General features: G+C 50.3%; 3 protein-coding genes and 1 pseudogene across 6 annotated transcripts; 3 read left to right on the top strand and 1 right to left on the bottom strand.

Moving 5' to 3' along the window:
• Positions 1-163: 163 nt before the first annotated feature.
• On the bottom strand, positions 164-2,410 carry LOC117186368 (annotated as a pseudogene).
• A 388-nt stretch (positions 2,411-2,798) lies between these two features.
• LOC108153846 (pneumococcal serine-rich repeat protein) lies at positions 2,799-9,817 on the top strand. Of its 2 annotated transcripts, none has more exons than XM_033387053.1 (7): positions 2,799-3,216; positions 3,306-3,473; positions 3,548-3,740; positions 3,822-4,143; positions 4,222-8,335; positions 8,401-9,079; positions 9,149-9,817. In XM_033387053.1, exons 1-7 carry the CDS (start codon positions 3,171-3,173, stop codon positions 9,273-9,275), a joined length of 5,649 nt encoding a protein of 1,882 aa, XP_033242944.1. In that variant the 5' UTR covers positions 2,799-3,170; the 3' UTR covers positions 9,276-9,817. The 2 variants fall into 2 exon arrangements, with proteins under 2 accessions (XP_033242944.1, XP_033242947.1); XM_033387056.1 differs by having other exon boundaries at positions 9,152-9,817.
• A 1,364-nt stretch (positions 9,818-11,181) lies between these two features.
• Positions 11,182-14,547, top strand: LOC108153913. Its single transcript, XM_017284012.2, has 5 exons — positions 11,182-11,297; positions 11,362-11,511; positions 11,584-11,972; positions 12,032-12,211; positions 12,290-14,547. Exons 1-5 carry the CDS (start codon positions 11,225-11,227, stop codon positions 14,348-14,350), a joined length of 2,853 nt encoding a protein of 950 aa, XP_017139501.1. The 5' UTR covers positions 11,182-11,224; the 3' UTR covers positions 14,351-14,547.
• A 721-nt stretch (positions 14,548-15,268) lies between these two features.
• On the top strand, positions 15,269-18,825 carry LOC108153862 (protein GPR107). 3 transcript variants are annotated; one of them, XM_017283971.2, is made up of 7 exons: positions 15,269-15,351; positions 15,417-15,650; positions 15,768-15,878; positions 15,944-16,089; positions 16,150-17,077; positions 17,156-17,557; positions 17,641-18,825. In XM_017283971.2, the coding sequence occupies exons 2-7, from the start codon at positions 15,510-15,512 to the stop codon at positions 18,229-18,231; spliced, it is 2,319 nt and encodes a 772-aa protein (XP_017139460.1). In that variant the 5' UTR covers positions 15,269-15,351; positions 15,417-15,509; the 3' UTR covers positions 18,232-18,825. The 3 variants fall into 3 exon arrangements, with proteins under 3 accessions (XP_017139460.1, XP_017139468.1, XP_017139474.1); XM_017283979.2 differs by having other exon boundaries at positions 15,270-15,351; positions 15,420-15,650; XM_017283985.2 differs by having other exon boundaries at positions 15,271-15,351; positions 15,455-15,650.
• The last annotated feature ends 1,087 nt before the right edge of the window (positions 18,826-19,912 follow it).

A 19,912-nucleotide genomic window follows, 5' to 3' on the forward strand; every position in this document is an offset into this window, starting at 1 on the left:
CTCGGCGTTTGGACCATCATCGATGTCCTGCTCATTTCGATGCACTATTTGGGACCGGCCGATGGTTCGCTCTACATTTAGGGTGGGGTGTGCCTGGGGATCTGATCTATAGGTTTAAGAAGGACTGTTTGTTAGCCAAAAGCCTAGAACATAAGCAAAAATCTAACCATTACCATGTACATATGTATTTGTTTTGTTCAAGAACACATTATTACATAACGATAATCGAGTTTTATGCCAGGACTATGCCTCTGTTGGGGGGCCAGAGGATGGCTCGCAAACGGCACCCACATCGTCATCGCCATCGTCGAATTTTGTGTGCTTGGCCAACACTTTGGAGACCTTCTCGCGTCCCCGCTTCTGCTGTACGCGCACCTTCTTGGTGAGCTTCGCTTCGCGATCCTGTTCGATCTTGCGCCAGTACTGGGTCTCGGCTTGGCCATCTAGCACCTTCAGTTGCCTCTCGGCACAGCTCAGCTGGCGCACCAACTCCTCGGCGGCGGTAGGTGTAGCCATGCGCAAGGTGGCCGCTTGATCACCCTCTTTAATGTCCACATACTTGATATCCGGATATTGGCGCATGTCGGTCTTGAACTCTTTGATATTGGTGCACGGCTCATGCAGCGTGCACTCGACAATGAGCCCCGGCTCGTACTTGAAGAGCGGTGTGCGCTCCTGGGAGGGATCCTCGGTGCGAACGGCGCTGCGACTGTCATCCGTCTCTCCGCCACCGGCTCCATAGAAATTCATGTTCATTTTGTGGACAGCCTTGCGACGCTTTGGCGGCACGGGCACGCTGGCCTCCGTCGCCCCACCGCCATCATCGGCATCGCTGAGCGGCTCGCCCTCCTCACCACCACCGCCAACGCTCGCGTTCGTGTTGTTAGTCTTCGTCTCCGATAACTGCTGGCCGCCAGTCGCCTGCATGGGTGTGCGCTTGCGTGGATGATTGGGATCCAACTGTTGCTGCTGCGACTCGCGCCACAACTTGGCCGTCGCCTCGCTGACTAGGCGACGCTGCAGATTGAGGTATTTGTTGCGCAGACTGCACCAGCTAGTCTTTGGCAAGACCTTCAGCTCTACGGCGGTGGGATCAATGTTGGGTTTGTCTATGATGGCCTTCTTCTTGCGCTTGCGGCGACGCTTCTTTGCTTCGTCAGCCTCTCCACCTCCAGCTCCCTCGCCCTCGCCAGCTGTTTGATCATCTTTCGCGCCGTTCTCCTCCTCCTCCGCCGTTGAGGCCTCCTGGTCTGATTCACTTGCGGTCTCTTCGGCAGTGGATGCCTCGCTAGGCTGGTGTTCCAGCTTTAGACGCTTAATGTCATGCTGATCCTCCTCCTTGGCCCTGCACGAGGCAAGGTCTCTCTTGCGACCCCGCTTGTTGGCATCTTCCCGCGATGCATCAACATTTTTGGACTGCTGTTGTTGCTGCTGAAATGAGCGAACGCTAGCCAAAACGGCTGGGTCTGTGTCAAGGGATAGGACACCCTGGACCTGGGCAAAGGCTTTTACCGCCTTCTCCAGGGCCGTGCTGCGTTCGAACTCGCTGAAGGCAAACTCCTTGATCTTCTTGTTGTCTGGGTAGTGGGGCAGCGATACATAGGCCACAGGGCCATAGCGACTGAAGACTTCCTTCAGCCAATCGTGGCTGGCATTTGCCGGCAGGGCCTCCACATACAGCGTCTTGTCATTGACGTCGCGCTGGTCGGGCAGCTTGGTCTTGCGGCGTACCTTCAGGGCGCTCTCATCCAACTCCAGCAGCTGGGAGTTGTTTAATGCCTTGGCTATCTCCTTTACATCCTGGGCGAGGGGCTTCATTTTATTGAACGTGAGAAAGATCTCCAGGGGCACATCTAGTTAGAAGTTTTCAGAATTTAATGGCTGCTATAAAAGCGTTTATTGGGCTGTGCCACTTACAAGGATCCTGGTTCACATAGCGTCGCAGGAAGCGATCTTTAGTCAGATTCGCATCGCCAAAATAAAACTCCATTTGGCTGCGAATGGAATTGTACAAATGACGTTTGCGTTTGCGACCACCGGCGGCGGCATCTCTTTTTGCCGGCTCACTCGACTCTGCATCAGTTTCCTTGGCATCCTGTTCGATTTGGTCGTGGGGGTTGCTTTCTCTGCCTTGGAGGCAGGCTCCTGACCCTCGACTTTATCACTGGCTGTGACTTTGGCTGCCATTAAATAAAATACAAAATATTTTTGTATGCGAGGCGATTTGGACTTTATTTAGCAGCCGAGCCGGCCTCAGTGTTACACTGAACCGTCTGGTCGGGCAACGCAGATGTCAGTAGTTTTTGCGAGCGGTAAACAGATGAGAATGTAAAGTACACTGTACGGCAGCAACAACAATATAATCGTGTGTTTATTTAAAATTGAATTAAGCTAAAGACGTTAATAAACATTTATGGGCTGTGTGACCGCGGACTTATCGATAAAATATACCGTCCGACCCTCAGAAATATACCGAAACATTCCGTCTCATTACCGTAAATATACTGATGAATTCAAGTTTTATATTCCTCGATTTTTATATTCCGTCCAATATTATTAGCTATATAGAACATTTAGCCATGGCCATATAATTTTATACGATTGATGAATCTATTTTCTACTTGATTGGCTTAATTTTAACACTTTCTTTTAGTGGATTTCTATATAAAGTTAATACCGAAAAGTATGAAAAATACCGTAAACGGTCAAGCTGTTTATATAGGCCTCAGGGCTACCGGATCAGTGGGACACCCAACCGTCTGGCAGCGCTGCGCAGCTGTCAATTGTTTTGGCGGGCACAAACAAAATGCGAACATTAGGTGTGTTGTACAGTGCGGCAACAACAAAACGTAAATAAAGCGATACCAATTAAATAGGAATTTTATTTGATCAATCTAATAACCTGGACCGCAGCTTTTGGTAAAACATCAAGCAATAGTTAACCGCTGGGTATGTGTGTTGTGAATAAAAGTGAATCGTGTGGGAAAACTAGGGTCCACACCTAAGGTCGCGTCCGCGACGCGCTGCCAAGGCGAATGGCAAGCCAAGCAAAAGCAAAAGCAAAGCAGAGAGCCGAAGGAAAAGAGGAAGCATCCGAACCAAACAAGCGTTTATTTTACACTTTGGCGAATATATTGAGTGCTGCAAGCATGTGCCGTTGAGCAGCAGACATGGAATCAATTGTTTTGCATTCGGATGTGGCTCGTCTGGTATTGGGTAATTACTGTTTACTGTTTACATCCGTAAACACTTGTAATTCTGTTGTGGCATTTTCTTTTGTGGCTTGGCTCCCCGCTCCCTTGCAGGTTACCTGGTGAATCAGGATCTGAAAAAAGCCGCTCACACACTGTGCCGCACATCGCCGCACTTGCGGCAGGAATGCGTTGCCCTCAAGCGGGGCCTGCAGACGCACAACTTTCTCAATGGCGGCCTGGAGGACATCATATGCGAGCACGTCAAGATCACTGGATTGGGTAAGGACACTGCACTCCTCCCTCCTCCTGCTCTTGCGGCAGTACAGTTAACATATTTATGCTTCTACTTTTAGTGGCCCGGGCTCTGCAGAAGCTGCCGCTGGAGCTGCGCCATCAGTTGCAACAGCTCAAGCTATCCGAGCGCGTCTTCGAGCTGATGAACATGGATCGCAACTCGAACACCAGCAAGCCAGCAGCAGCAGCGGGGGCGACCACCAGCACACCCAGCCAGGCCACCAGCCACGTGCATCGCAAAAGGAGACGCATGTAACTAGACACGGCTGATTGTGCTGCACAGGCCACAGCTCCACAGACGCGCACATTTCAAACGGAAACGTTTCATTTCAGACGCACACAATCCCCTGTAGGATTCTCGCCATCTCCCACGTTAAGCAAGCGTCCGCGCCTCCTGCCACCTTACATTTGCTGCAGCCTGAACCGCGATAAGTCGCACATAAGCGGCTTTCTGGCCAGCCATGTGGATGACGATGACGAAGTCGAAGCCGAAGATCAGGATGAGGATGAGGAGGAGGCAGAGGCGGAGAGCACCTTGGCCAGCGAGGATATAGGAGAAGAGGAGATGCAGCTAGAGCCGCGCAACAATTCCACGCCACGTCAAAACAACGACGAGGCCGAGCCGGAGCTAATGCTTACCCCGCAAACAATGCCAGTGAGTGAAAACAACTCATATCCAATCGGGATCAAATCGAATTGTAATTCCCCTCTCCCTCCCTTCCTTCCCGCACAGGAGCTCACTACGGCCATTATTAATAATCCCGATTTCCGTGAGACTTTGGTCAAGAACATCAATGTGGCCCTGCAGACGGTGACCGTTAACAATCCCACAGTTAGCTGTGATGCTATCCTGGACGGCCTGGTGCGTAACATACTGGAGGCCACCGAGAAGGATCCCTCATTCGATCGTATCATCCAAGAGGTGGTGGGTGCCGACGAACCAGACACAATGGAAGGCCAACCCATAGAAGAAGAAGCAGTAGCAGTAGCAGCAGCAACAAAAACAGCAGCCGCTTCTCCTCCAGTACAATTAGTGGCACAGGCAGAGGCAGAGGAAGTGATTGAGCCTGCCAATGACCCGGAACCACCACAAACACCGCTGATCATACGCACTGCGGTGGCGGCTAATTCATGTGATGATCCCAACTTTTCCATCTCCAAGCTGATTGTCTTCAATTCGAATGAGAGTGTCCAGAAGCTGGTCAGAGCAGCAGATCCCACCGGCAGCGCCGCCTCCACCAATGTGAGCTTCACCAGTGAGAACCTTAGCCTGAACTTCGATCCTGGGGCAATGCTGACAGAGGCAGAGGCTGCCGCCGCGGGTCAGGTGTGCGTGGATGCCACCACTGGACAACTGACCTTTCCCATGTTCTACTCGAATGGAGGCATGCTCTCCCATCTGCCGTTTCTGGTGAACAACGAGTGGGTGGCCCAGCAGCTGGGCCCGGATGCCTTCGCCAATGCAGAGGACTCTCACATAGAGATCTCGCTGCCAGAGCCCATTACCTTTACAGCCGACCAGCTGCCGCCCAATTCGATAATCATCAACAGTGCCCAGAAGCAGCCACCGTTGATGCCACCCTCCCAGCTCATCGATGAAACGGCGGCGGCAGATGCGGCCGGTGTCGTGCTGCAGGCTGCTGCAGTGGAGGAAGAGAAGCAGGCAACAACAGCAGTAGCAGAAGAAAAGCCCAAGCAGCAGGAGGAGCAGCAGCAGGAGCCTCTGGCAGGGCAAGCTGCAATTCCACCCGCTTCGCTGGACTCCTCGCGGATGGTCATCGAACGGGCGACACCCTCCACATCGGGCATCATCAATGTGAAGGCCTATCGCAGTCTCTCAACGCCCCGCAAGCGCACCTCCCACGTACGTACACTGACATTCTCGCCGAAAGTGCCGTCCGGAATGCTACCGAATCCCAACACCACACCGCTGTCCACACGCAGGCTTGGAGTAGCCGCAGCCGCAGCCGCAGCCACTGCCGCTGGCAGCGCCAACGAGAAGCCCGTCATCAATAATGTGGAGATCATACCAGCAGGATCCGCGCTGGCGCCCGTTTCCGTTTCGGATTTGAGTGCCAATGACACCGGACACGGTGTCCCGCCGCTGTTTGCGATGGAAGAGTGCAGCAATCAGACGGTGATCAAGGCCTCATCGGCCAAGAAATCAAAGAAAAAAGCAGCGGAAGCAGCTGCAGCCGCGGCAGCTCCTGGCATGGCCGCTGTGACGCCCAAGCGCAAGCAGAAGCGTCAGACGGCGGTGAATGCCTGCAAGAGGATCATTGCTCAGGCACCCGCACTGGAGGCGGAACCAACGGCAGTGGCCCCAAACGAAATCGAGGAGGAGGCGTCGGCCAGCTCCTTGGATCCCAATGATAGTGCCGAGGCCAGCAAAGAGAACCAACAGAATCAGCCTTCAGATATGACCTCCTCATCCACCAGCCAAAGGGATCCCGATGCGGGGCAGGACATGCTGGCTGCCTGGAATCGCCATTTGATTGGGTCCAGCAGCGATCTGGAGAATCGTCTGCGCGAGATCAATGCCAGGCAACAGGATGAAGCACCAACCCCCACTGTAAAGCAAACACGCCACCGTCGAAAGGTGACGTCTACCGCCAAGAAGAAAAAGGAGCCCAAGCCCGAGGCCAAGCCAGAACCCAAGGCCAATCCCAAGCCAGAGGTCAAGGCCAAGCCGGAGCCCAAGGGCAAGTCCGCCAAAGCCAAAAAGCAGCAGCAAGAAGCGGGCTGCGGCACCGTTGGCGTTAGCATTAAGATCACGACGCCCCAAAAGCCAAAACCCAAGTCGAAGACCAAGAAAATTAAGAAGCCAGTAGCAGCAGCCGCCACAGCAGAAGCTCCAGAAACACCAGCTCCCGTAGTGGAGAAAGAGCCTGCGCCAGAACCCGGACCGCTGACATCCGCAAATTCAGAACCGTTCATCCTCAGCCACGACATGGATGATATAGCCGCCAACATGGCCATGCTACTGGATACGCCCTTCAAGCAGCCGCCCATTGGATCTCTGAGCAGTATTGGCCCCGTTCATGGTGGGCCCATGGGTGTGCCGCCCACGCCTGGCGGTATGGCGATCCTACCGCTGGACACGCCCTATGGCAAGCTGCCGACCAGCTCGTTTCTGTTTGGTTCGGACACAAAGAGCATCATGGACACGCCACAGATGAGCGCCATTACGCCGGGTTTCCGTCTGACCCCATTTGGCCACAGGTCGGGCACACCGCTGGGCAGTGCCGCCAAAACGGATTACTCATCAGGCAGCAGCTACTATCGGCCGGACGAGGCCGAGCATACGGATGCGAATGCGCAGTGCGCCATCCATCAGGGCGAAGATTGGGAGGGAACAAAGCAGCAGCGGCAGCAGCAGCAACCAGAACCACAACAACAAACGGTACCAGCAGTAGCTGCAGCAGAAACAGCACCCAAGGGAGTCCAGGAAGAGCTGGATCCGAATGAAGCTGCAGTCCTCGATTTCGTGGAGATTTGCAGCGAGCGTCTGATCATGGAACCCAATGTCCTGCGACGTGTGCGCTCTTTTGGAAGCGATGCGGTCGACAGCATCGAGGAGGCTACCGCCCTGGCCCTGGCCCTTGAACAGCAAGTGGAGGCGGCTCCGCCGCATTATAAACTGATGCCTGGTCTGCCCGAATCCGTGGTAGAGGAGGCATGCAGCAACTCAAGTTCTTCGACGGCCAGCTCCTCTTCGAGCTCTAGCTCTAGTTCCAGTTCCTCCAGCAGCTCTTCTTCCTCCTCCTCCTCCTCCGCGTCATCCTCGGCGCAGGGGAGCAGGAGCAGCCAGCAGCGGGAAATCGAAGTGGGAGACAGCCAGAAGACAGTGCGAATCAGCCTGGACAATCTCTCGAACATCAGTAGCACCGAGGATGAGGAGTGGATGAAGGCGGCAACGGTGGCCCAGCCCCTGGCCATCGATAGCCAGCCGGGGCAGTTGGTCAGCCAGGATGGGGAGGTGCGGTATCCCATTAGGAATTGGCTGACGCCCAGCAAGGAGTCCTCTAGAGGAGGATGCCCGCCACTTTCGCAGATCCTAGCGCCGCCTGGTGAGCGTCAGGGACCCCCAGCTCTCGTACCGTTCGGTGCTGCAGTTAGTCCAACTCCTCCATATCTTCCACTGATGACAATCAAATTGACACTGCCGCCACGCTCCGCAGAGAAGCTGAACCAGCGCATGCAGTTGCAGCAGCAGCAGCTGCATCAAATGTCGGGGTTGGAGCAGCCCTCGTCGTCTTCCAAGATGAGCGACCAAATGCACCAGTTGTTGCACGCGAAGCGGGAGCGCGTTGTGGCCAAGGTCAAGCTGAATCCTCCAGCCAAAGCAGCGCCAAAGAAGCCGAAGCCCAAGAAGCTAGCAGCCATGCGGGAGACGGCCCAACAGTCGAATCCGCCCATACAAAAAAAGCCCAAGAGCATAGCGACAAAGAAGAAGGCAGCAGGAGCAGCCCCTGCACACGATCTCCCAACATCAACACTCGATCCCATACCCACACAGTCAATGCCTGAACGGACTCTGGATCCCCTGCTATACGCCCTGAATCTCTCCGCCAAGAAGCAAGAGCCGGGAGCAGTAGCAGCGGAAGCATTAGCAGCAGCAGCCACAGCAGGCCCAGCCCCAGCCTCAGCTCCAGCCCCAGCCCCAGCCCTAGAGATGGTAGTCAGCCACCAAATGACCAAATTGAGGGTGAAGGTGGCACGGAAAACGCTGGAGATTGCCGCACAGCCAGCGCCACAGAAACGTGGACGTCCCAGGAAGCCGCAGCCAAATGCAGATCAGGCCAAGACCACCACGCGACGTTCATCGCGTTTGATAGACAACAAAAGTAAGTGGAATCAAAACGAAGGGATAATCTCTTTGGATAATCATTATATTAATTTTTTCAAGCAGCACCCGCTCCGGAGGACGGCGAGCCCAAAGAGACGGAAAATGAGGAGCAAACAAAGCCAAAAAAATCAAACGGCAAAGCGGCCAGCAAAAAAAAACAGTCGTCGACGGCGTCCAAGAAGCGGCCAGAGGATACAGCCACTGCTGCCACTGTAGATCCCACACTGCCGATGGTGGCCGAGGCACAGACCACACAGCCATCGCCAGAGTTGCAGCAGCAGCTGCAGCTGAAGATAGCCACACCCGAAGAGGAGGACGACCTGGACTACGAGCTGGATCTTTGCCTGAGCAGAAGCCACGAGAAGCACACGTATAGCTTTGTCTATGCGGATGCGGGGCCCAGGCATAAGAGCCCAAAGCTAAGGCGGCGTTCGACTAGTTACTTCAAGAACTATCACATGCGCGTCATGATGGAGGACAATCAAATACACACGATGAGCATGGGCAATCCCAATGTGTTGGGCATCAGCAGGCAACCGAGTAGCTCGATCAGGAACATACCCAAGAAGCGGATACGCCGCCTGACCAGCAGCAGTGGTCCTGCTACTGCAGCGGGACCTGGAGCTGGAGCTGGAGTCAGTGTCAAGCCAATGGCCACATCCACGCCAGTGGCGGACAAGCTAATGTCTCGCAGTGATCCGATGCAGCAGCAGGATGAGAATGATCTGGAAGTGGCGGCCATGTGAGTGAATCTCTCTCAGGAATCTCTCTGAAATCTGTCCATTAATCTGCCATCTCTCTCTCATTCAAGCAGAACTACGTGTGGCCACAAGACGAGCGAAAACAGACGCAGCGCAGAACAGCAGCAAGATCAAGTAAATGATGCCATGGAAATTGAAGATATCGAGTCCATACTCTCCCATTTGCATGGCACTTGACTTGGCTTGCGCGGGTGCATGGAAAACGAAACCAGAAAGCTGCTTTTCCCAAATAGATACGGAAACTATGTACAGTCTACAATTAGTACTACACACACCCCTCTACTGCTCTCATAGCCCTCTCTCACTCGCATTCATGTAGATTTATATAGTGCATCATATATTTGTAAGGATTTAACTGAAGGCCTCTTTATTTTATTTTAGTTTTTTTTGTTTAATGAATTTATCAAAGCAATATGTGGACTTGCATATATGTGGAATACTTACTTCCTATGACCCATAGACCTATCTAGACTAAAGATAGACGCGTTGAAATCGTCTCGTTGGAAGTGAAGTGTTTTGTATAGTATTTATTTTCGTTTGTAAGGTCCAAGGAATGAGCAGACGGGACGGATATTCACTCAACATTCTCACATCACATGAATAACAAATGTTTCATTTACGATATACATATGTATGTATTATATACTACTACTATTATATCGATATCTAAATACCTATAGAAAGTTGATTTAATTTTTAAGCACAAAGAACAATTTAAATATTACAGTTTTTTATACCCGATACTCAAAATGAGTATTGGGGTATATTAGGTTTGTGGTAAAAGTGGATGTGTGTAACGTCCAGAAGGAATCGTTTCCGACCCCATAAAGTGTATATATTCTTGATCAGCATCAATAGCCGAGTCGATTCAGCCCTGTCTGTCTGTCCGTCCGTCCGTCCGTCTGTCCGTCTGTCCGTCCCCTTCAGCGCCTAGTGCTCAAAGACTATAAGAGCTAGAGCAACGATGTTTTGGATCCAGACTTCTGTGATATGTCACTGCTACAAAAATATTTCAAAACTTCGCCCCGCCCACTTCCGCCCCCACAAAGGACGAAAATCCGTGGCATCCACAATTTTAAAGATATGAGAAAACCAAAAACGTAGAATTGTAGAGAATGACCATATCTTTAAGACTGCGGAATCGGCACATTCGAGAAAACTAAAAACGCAGAATCATAGATAATGACCATATCTATCAGATTGCTGAATCTGGATCAGATCAGATCATTTTTATAGCCAATAGGAACAAATCAATTTGCAGTGGCTACGCAGCGCCCGACGTCACGCTCAGACTGATTTTCTGTCTCTCTCGCACGCACTCTTTGTCGTGTCGTTTAATATTAGCGGCGTCTGCCGGAGGAGAGCCATACTGACTTAGTATCGGGTATAACCGTAGAGTTGCGGTGTCCGCAGCAACTCACAACGTTCCCCCTCGTTTTTTTTTTACGAATATACGAAACGAATGAATTGAAGGCACACTTGTTAATGATGTCTCTGTGTGAGTGTGTGTGTGGGACCTGTCCTGAAATATTCCAACAAATATTGAAGAAAAAAAATGTTGTGGTTTTATTTGAGCGAATTTACGAACCAATTCAAACGAATCGCGTAATGTAAAAAATTAAAAATTATGTATAGGAATGAATTCATAGCAGTATTTAATGTTCTGATGCCCTCCACAGCCCCAGTTGTATGTGGTGGGGAACATCTTCTTAAATGTTATAAAAACTAAAATAAAATAAAAGAATATTTGTTTCCCACTATGCGAATCTTTCTCCTTAAAAATGTATGTAAAATATATTTGATGGCATTTTTTGGAACGAATTCAAGGAACAATCTGTAATCCTTTGATGGTGCAAGAAATTTTGTTTACAAAAATGTCTATATATGGTAAGAATTTAGGAACGATTTCAAGCTACAACACAATCTTGAGTGCTTTGAGGGCTGTGGCTGTCACAGCCATTTGTGTGGTGTTCTTAAATATTCATAGTCCCCTTTTTGATGGGCATTGCATGCGACATGTATCTATAATTGCAACAATTATGGCAGGACAGGCCATCGAGCTGGACAAGTCGAAGAGCGCCTAACAATGTCAATTCGGAAACGGAACTCAAGGCAAGCGGTTCATCATGGTGCAGCTGGTACTCCTCCTCCTAGCTGTCGGCCACGCCCTGGCCAGTGCCGAAGAGCTGCTCAAGATAAGTGGGTTCCGCAGATTCGTGTTTCCTCTACAGACTCGTGAGTCTCTTTTTGCTTTCGCCCACAGCCTTTTGGATAGAGCCCTTGCAGCGTGCAGAATTCGATGCGGATATGGTGGTGGTGCTCAAGGAGCTGGATGGCATGCGTCTGGACATCAAGGTGTCGGATGTCTCCCTGCCGTTGACCCGCTCCGAAGACGACAAGGATATGCAGCGCTGTAAGCCCAGAGAGATTTTTCGCACAATTTGATTTCTACTTGAAAAAATTTCCCATTTTTTCTCTGATTCAGTCTGTGAGATCTTAGCCAGCGAGGGTACCAGCATTGTCATAGATCTCACCTACAGCCACTGGCCGGAGGGCTACAATATGCTGCGTGCCCAGGGCATTGCCTATGTGCGGATGGAGCGCATGCTGCGACCCTTTCTGGAGATGTTTGGGGCCTTCATGCGCCAGAAGCGGGCCAATAATGTGGCGATGGTATTTCAAAATTCCAGGGATGCCGAGGAGGCCATGCAGCAGATGATCATTGGTTATCCATTCCGTACGCTGATCCTCGATGCCAGTGCGAGTGACAACCCCAGGGGGGATTTTGTGCAGCGCATACGAGCCTTGAGGCCCACGCCCAACTATGTGGCGATGTTTGCCCGCGGTGCGGCCATGAATGGACTCTTCGATAAGGTGAGTCCTGGCGGGGCACGTATTGCGGAATTGATTGCACTCTTTTGGTTTTGTGATAGGCGCAAAAGGGTGGCATATTTGAGCGACCCACCGAATGGCACTTCGTTTTTCTGGATACCCGCGATCGGGTCTTCAAATACAAGCGCCAGGCGGAGCTGGCCAATCGTTTTACCCTAAATGCCCGGGCTATCTGCAGGTCCATGCCCATGCCGGATCTTTACTGCGGCAGCGGATTCACAGTAAGAGCAGCCACAGCCCCGCCAGGATTCGATCCTCTTTAAAGACCATTTCATTCCTCTCTATATCCTTCGATGCAGATGCAGCGGGCCATGCTGCTGAATGTGCTGCGGTGTCTGATCAATGCCGCTCAGATGAGTCCGGAGATGCCGCAGCCCATCTACGTGGAGTGCAATGGCACTTCCTCCTCCTCCACAACCGCCGCATCCTCGACGGAGCTGGCTACAGCGGAGCCCGATCTAGAGTCCGGCTCCTGGCTGGACTGGGTGCAATGGAGCAACTTTCTGACCTTTGCCCCGCCCGTGGTTCGGTATCCGGATGAATTGGAGGCGGGTCAGCCCACAGCAGTCGTCCTGCCGGCCCTCACCTTTGCCGTAAACATCTCCGCTGGCTACTATTCCAGCGAGCATGAGGCCAAGACCGATCTGGCCATGTGGTCGACCCTGGGCGGTGGTACGCTGCGTCTCCTGAACGAAACGCTCAGTCCGGCGCGTCGTTTCTTTCGCATTGGCACCGCCGAGAGCATGCCCTGGAGCTACTTGCGGCGCAACGAGAAAACCGGCGAGCTGCTACGCGACCGCAAGGGAGAGCCCATCTGGGAGGGGTACTGCATTGACTTTATTCAGCGGCTCTCGCAGAAGCTCAACTTCGAGTACGAGATCGTGGCCCCCCAGACGGGGCACATGGGCGAGATGAACGAGGAAAACGAATGGGACGGGGTGGTGGGGGATCTGGTGCGGGGCGAGACCGACATTGCCATTGCCGCCCTGAAGATGTACTCGGAACGGGAGGAGGTCATCGATTTCCTGCCGCCCTACTACGAACAGACGGGCATTTCCATCGTGATCCGCAAACCAGTGCGCAAGACATCCCTGTTCAAGTTCATGACCGTCTTGCGGCTGGAGGTGTGGCTGAGCATTGTGGCCGCCCTGGTGGGCACGGCCTTCATGATCTGGTTCATGGACAAGTACTCGCCATATAGCTCGAGGAACAACCGGGCCGCCTATCCGTATGCCTGTCGAGAGTTTACGCTGCGGGAGAGCTTCTGGTTTGCCCTCACCTCGTTCACGCCGCAGGGCGGTGGCGAGGCGCCAAAGGCCATTTCCGGCCGGATGTTGGTGGCCGCCTACTGGCTGTTTGTGGTCCTCATGCTGGCCACATTCACGGCTAATCTGGCCGCCTTCCTTACGGTGGAGCGCATGCAGACGCCGGTCCAGTCGCTGGAGCAGCTGGCCCGCCAATCGCGCATCAACTACACGGTCGTTATGGAATCGGATACGCATCAGTATTTTATCAATATGAAGTTTGCGGAGGATACGCTTTACCGCATGTGGAAGGAGCTGGCTCTGAACGCCTCCAAGGACTTTAAGAAGTTCCGCATCTGGGATTATCCGATCAAGGAACAGTACGGACACATTTTGCTGGCCATCAACAGTTCGTTGCCGGTGAAGGACGCCCGACAGGGGTTCGACAATGTGGATGCCCATGAGAATGCCGATTATGCCTTCATCCATGACTCGGCGGAGATCAAGTACGAGATAACCAGAAACTGCAATCTGACGGAGGTGGGCGAGGTGTTTGCCGAACAGCCATATGCGGTGGCCGTCCAGCAGGGCAGCCATCTGGGCGACGAGCTCAGCTATGCCATACTGGAGCTGCAGAAGGATCGGTTCTTCGAGGAGCTCAAGACCAGGTACTGGAATCAATCGAATCTGCGCAATTGTCCGATCTCCGAGGACCAGGAGGGCATCACCTTGGAGAGCCTGGGGGGTGTGTTCATAGCCACACTCTTTGGCCTAGTCCTGGCCATGATCACCCTCGGCCTGGAGGTGGTGTACTTTAAGAAGCGCAAGGACACCTTGGAGGCAACCATCACCCAGGTGAAACCCATTGAGGCGGCAGAGGAAGGCGGCACTGCCACTGAAGCTGAAGCAAGCAAAAAGGCCGCCTGGCATATACCACTGGACAAGCACAGATCGGCCAAGGTATCGCCGCCGCCCTCCTTTGAGGTGGCCACATTCCGGGGCAAAAAGATGCCGCCAAGGGTAACGCTGGGCGATGGCAAGTTCAAGCCGCGGCTTGGCCTGCAATCGCGTCGAAAATTAGGAGCACTTGATGCTTCAATGGGTTACATGGAATGATTATCTTGGCAGTTAGGGACCGAGCCCAGTTCTACCTGAAGGCCTTCCGACGGGAACGTTGGATTATATTCAGAAGCGTGCACCGGAGCAGCTCTAAGTTAAAAACACATATTTATTCCAATTTCAATAATTTAAAAATAAATTTCATCCCACGGTACGGGGCGGTAAATCAAAGAGTGTGATCGTGAAACAGTGCAGTGACATTTTTTGAAAATGAGACGGTATATTTCTGAGGGTTAGACCGTATATTTTATGGATATATTCGCAGTCACGCTGTTTTCTTGCCACCATGTCCAGCTCACACACCTTGAAAGTGTCTATACCTTTCCTAGTATTTTATAAAATTTTCCATTATTTTTTACGACTAGTTATAGGCCCATCCTCTTGTTCAATGCACCAATAAAATGCCATTTGGAGCCATGTCGTAGGCTAATACTCTAATACTAATTGGGGATTAGCATGGAATTTCTAATAGTTTGACTATTAAATCTAAATTTGTTGAAAAATGTAAGAAAAATAAATGGTGAAATTGTATGGTCTATGTGCAGTTGCCACCGTGTAGCGAAATGTGTACTAAAACTAATGACAGTATCGCTTTGCGACTTTTGGAAACAATTTTGAATATTTTACATTTCATCTTTTTACATTACATATTTAATAATACAGAAATACTATAAAAAAAGTATAGGAGTATGCAAGGTGTTAGTCCTAAACGGGGGACAATTCTGTGTGCTCTACAAAATAATCGCAATACGTAACTATAATCTGACTTGAGTTTTGACATTTCTAGTTTCAACCTTGTTTTATAAACAATTCAATAAAGATGAGATAGTCGTGTAGGAACGATTGCGTCAATCTTATAAAATGGTGACAAATAATTCGTCAGTATATTTTTGGTTTATTTTGTAAATTTGTGACGTATATTTCAGTCAGACCGTATATCTTATCAATAAGTCCGTCACAAATAAAACGAAATAAATTCGTAATATATTTTGATAAAGGTGTGAAAAATTATAAGTTATAGGTGTCAAACGAAACCAATCAATTGCAACCTTTTCAATCAAAGCAGGCAGGCACTCTAATTTGTTGTCTCTTCGGGAACAGAGTCACAAAAGGTGCCACGAGACGACAACATCGCGAGAGGCGAAAATTCAACAAAATGCGTGCGCTGAGGATATCCCCGAAGCAGGTGCCACCGGCGCACATCTTAAATATTAAATCAATAGTTTTGCTGGTTATTGTCACACTATTGAGCGCTCCCCATGCTGTGCTATCGCGTAAACATCACCTGGAAGTTCGCGTAAGTTTGTAAAGACATGTCGACAGACCACCCCCCACGTCCCATCCATCCCACCATCTTCAACCGGCAATGGCACCTGACTCATATTTTCTTGTAACCAACTATCACACAACACAGAACGATATGCGGCCCTACATTGCACTGAGCACATTCGGTTTTTACACCAACGGCCATTTGGATGTGCAGCTCAGTAAGCTGACCATTGACGGAGAGAATTCCTCGGACTTGGTAAGTACATATAATGTAGAACCCTTAAGCTTAAGCATCCTTCTAACCCTTGTCTGACTGTGCAGTTCGGTCTGTCGCTGGACAAGACCACCATTGACCAATTGAATCCCTATCTGGACTCCCATCAAAACAAATGCATACTCGAGGAGCCGCCAAATATGCAGACCAGGGGACCCATACTATTCTTTGTCCTAGATCTGAAGGAGCTAAAGTGAGTAGCCGTTTTGCAAGGCGCATACACGCACACTGGCACGTTTCCCTTCATACACAGAGTGCGCGTAAAGTGCTCTCCCGAATGGGGCAATATGCACATTTACAAGGATATCACCTCGCGGCACAAGCGCAACTCTTTGGCCAAGGTCAGTGACTCGGCGCTCTTCAGGCAGCGTCGTGATGTCCCACCGCAATATTCTGCCGAAGGCGCCGATGACTTGGACGAACATTCAGTGGAGGATCCCATGGATACTGAAGAGCTGAGACAGCCACATGTCTTAAAACCATCGTCGCCAATCGCCGTAGTGGGTAAAATCGAAATGCCAGTCGATGCAAAGCCCAGCCCCAAAGTCTCGGCTGATGCCAAAATGCAGAATGGGGCTGCTCCCGAGACTGTGAAGGCAGCACCGGCCAAGATTCCCGAACAACTTATCCTGGACAAGGAGCGTTTAAACTCGCTGCTTAATCCCGTATACAAGCCACAGAAGAAGGCTGATATCAAACAGGAGGCTGCTGCCGAGCCAAAGGCTTCTGCTGCTGTTGCTGCACCCAAGGAAGCGGAAGTTGCACCAGCCCCCAAACAGCAGCCAGTGGAGGCGCCAAAGGTGGCTTCAGTCCCACCAGCAGCTGCTGTAGCAGCAGGCTCAGCGGCTGACACTGAATCCGACAAGACCAAAGTCGAAAACGGTGCTGAAGAAGTGGCGCCAGCTCCAGTTAATCCCTGGCCCTCTGAGCTGGACCCCTTTCCCGGCGAAAGTCTGCCCGAAATGGGGGAGAGCAACAACTTGTACAAGTCGTACAAGCAATCGCATAATGCACTGTGCAAGGACTCTACGCTGCCGCTGGACAGACAGGTCATCCAGGGCGTGACATATTACAACTTTACCTTCTCCATGCTGGTGGCCTCACTGCTGGATGAGGGCCTCTACAACTTGTACTTCCATGCCTGTCCCAATTACTATGCGCCCAAAATAGTGTCCTTCAATGTGAGTTGCCTGCCCGCCCCTCCCCGCGAAATGGGGATATATGTTAACCATTTTCCTTTAACTTATGTTTTCTCTCAGGTGGACATAGAGGAGAATAACAATGGCAACTATCTGTCGGCGGGCGAGATGCCCCTGCCCGCGCTGTACTTTATGATGAGTCTGCTCTTCTTCCTGTCCGGCCTCTTTTGGGTGTTCATCCTAAAGAAGAGCAAGCACACTGTGTATAAAATTCATTACTTGATGGCTGTGCTGGTGTTCCTCAAGTCGCTCTCCCTGATGTTCCATTCAATCAACTACCATTTCATTGAGAAGCGTGGCGAACATGTGGAGACCTGGGCAATACTCTACTATATAGCCCATCTGCTCAAGGGGGCTGTGCTCTTTATAACAATTGTCCTCATTGGCACTGGCTGGACCTTCATCAAGCACATCCTCTCGGACAAGGACAAGAAGATCTTTATGATCGTGATTCCACTGCAAGTGAGTACCACCTTGTGTGCCATCTTTTTGGATCGAACATTCTGTACTATAACTTGTCTTTATTCTGTATTCTGTGTGTATAGGTTCTGGCTAATGTGGCCCAAATCATCACAGATGAATCGGATCAGAGCGATGCCGAGTTCCGCACTTGGCACAACATTTTCTTCTTTGTGGATCTGCTGTGCTGCGGTGCCATACTGTTTCCCATTGTGTGGTCCATACGGCACCTGCATGAGGCCTCGGCCACCGACGGCAAGGCGGCCATCAATTTGCGCAAACTGAAGCTCTTCCGCCAGTTCTACATTATGATCGTTTGCTATATCTACTTTACGCGCATCATTGTCGATCTGCTCCAGATGACGGTGGTGTTCCAGTATGCCTGGCTAGACGAAATGTTTCGCGAGATGGCCACCTATGTGTTCTTCGTGCTGACGGGCTATAAATTCCGTCCAGTTTCATCGCATCCATATTTCACAGTGCCCGACGACGATGATGACGATGAGGTGGAGGTACTCACTGGTTCTGGCCTTACCGAAACAGTGCATCGCATCAAGCCCCTGAATCGCGGCAGCCATGGCAGCGGCTCTGCTGGTAGCATAACTATCATCGAGGGCAATGAGGATGAGCGCGAGAATCTAATTGCAAAACGAGAATCAAGTCATGAATACGATTAGGCGATAAGAAAACACACACTATACAACCAATCCAATCTATTTAAAAATATTCCAATGCATAGTCTTTAGTCGTTCCCTCTCCCCCCACGAAGGTCTCGCCGGATCTTCGCCCTGAAATTCTAGCAATATACTACACAAGTTTACCCGCGAGGAAGAAAGGATTGTGTGTGTGTGTGTGTGTGAATTAGGTCATATTTTGGTTCAGTAGCAAACCTTTTATTACGTTTAGTATAACATTATGATACACTACAAATACTTGAGTTTAAATCATCATCGTAAATAAGAAAGGAAAAGTAGCTAGCAGTAACTTAGAATGGAATGGGAAGAGAATAATCTCAATTTGTGAACGGCACAGCATTCAGTGGACTTCAGCGAGAGAGAGAGAGAGAGAGAGAGAGGAGGCCCCGTCCAGCGCCCAGGCGGAAGACACATTTGTAAATAATTACCTAATAATCCAACGCACCGAACGCTGCTTCTGAATCTTTCCCGGCCCCCCTCCCCCCTCTACTATATATAAATACACCATACTGTATATGTTTAAACTTATGTATAATTTTAACAAAATATAACAAAGCTTTAATATATAAACCAGGAGATTAAACATCTTATACCTATTCCCAACCCATGGTTCAATAAGTCCCCGACTGTAGAAGTTTTAATTTACTCTTAAACATAGAGTCCAGTCCAATGTATTTTATAGAAGTTCCACTTTCCGCCTCCTTTTTATACCCGATCCAGACATCTGTGATATGTCACTGCTACAAAAATTTTTCAAAACTTTGCCCCGCCCACTTCCGCCCCCACAAAGGACGAAAATCTGTGGCATCCACATTTTTAAAGATACGATAAAACCAAAAACGCAGAATCGTAGAGGATGACTATATGTAATAGAGTGTAAAGTCTCAACCAGATCGTATAATTATTATAGCCAGAATCAAGAAAACAATTTCATTCTTTCTCGCTCTGTCTCTCTCTAACACACAGGTTTCATGGTCGGCTTTGCCAATTGCAAAATATGAGTTCAAGGATCTCAGAACCTATAAGATCCAGAGCAACCAAATTTGGTATCCACACTCCTGTGATATCGGACCTTGACCGTTTCGTGTCCAAATTTCGCCACACCCCCTTCCGCCACCGCAAAGGACGAAAATCTGGGGCATCCACAAATCTCAGAGACTATTAAGGCTAGAGTAACCAAATTTGGTATCCGCACTTCTGTTAGATCTCACTATAAAACGTATATCTCAGAATTTCGCTCCACCCCCTTCCGCCCCCACAAAGGACGAAAATCTGTTGCATTCACAATATTGCACATTCGAGAAAACTAAAAACGCAGAATCATAGATAAGGACCATATCTATCAGATTGCTGAATCTGGACCAGATCAGATAATTTTTATAGCCAAACGGAACAAATCAATTTGCACTGGCTACGCCACGCTCAGACTGATTTTCTGTCTCCCTCGCACGCACTCTTTTTCGTGTCGTTTAATATAAGCGGCGTCTGCCGGAGGAGAGCATACTGACTAAGTATCGGGTATAACTGTAGAGTTGCGGTGTACGCAGCAACTCACAACGTTCCCCCTTTTTGTAAATGGTTTTTTAATGCTCCCCCTAAAAAACTCGCTCAAATCAATTATGATTATGATATAAGTTTGTTTGAGTTTTGGAAATTGTTAAAA

The sequence above is a fragment of the Drosophila miranda genome, chromosome XL (assembly GCF_003369915.1).
Source record: "Drosophila miranda strain MSH22 chromosome XL, D.miranda_PacBio2.1, whole genome shotgun sequence".
Classification (NCBI taxonomy): domain Eukaryota; kingdom Metazoa; phylum Arthropoda; class Insecta; order Diptera; family Drosophilidae; genus Drosophila; species Drosophila miranda.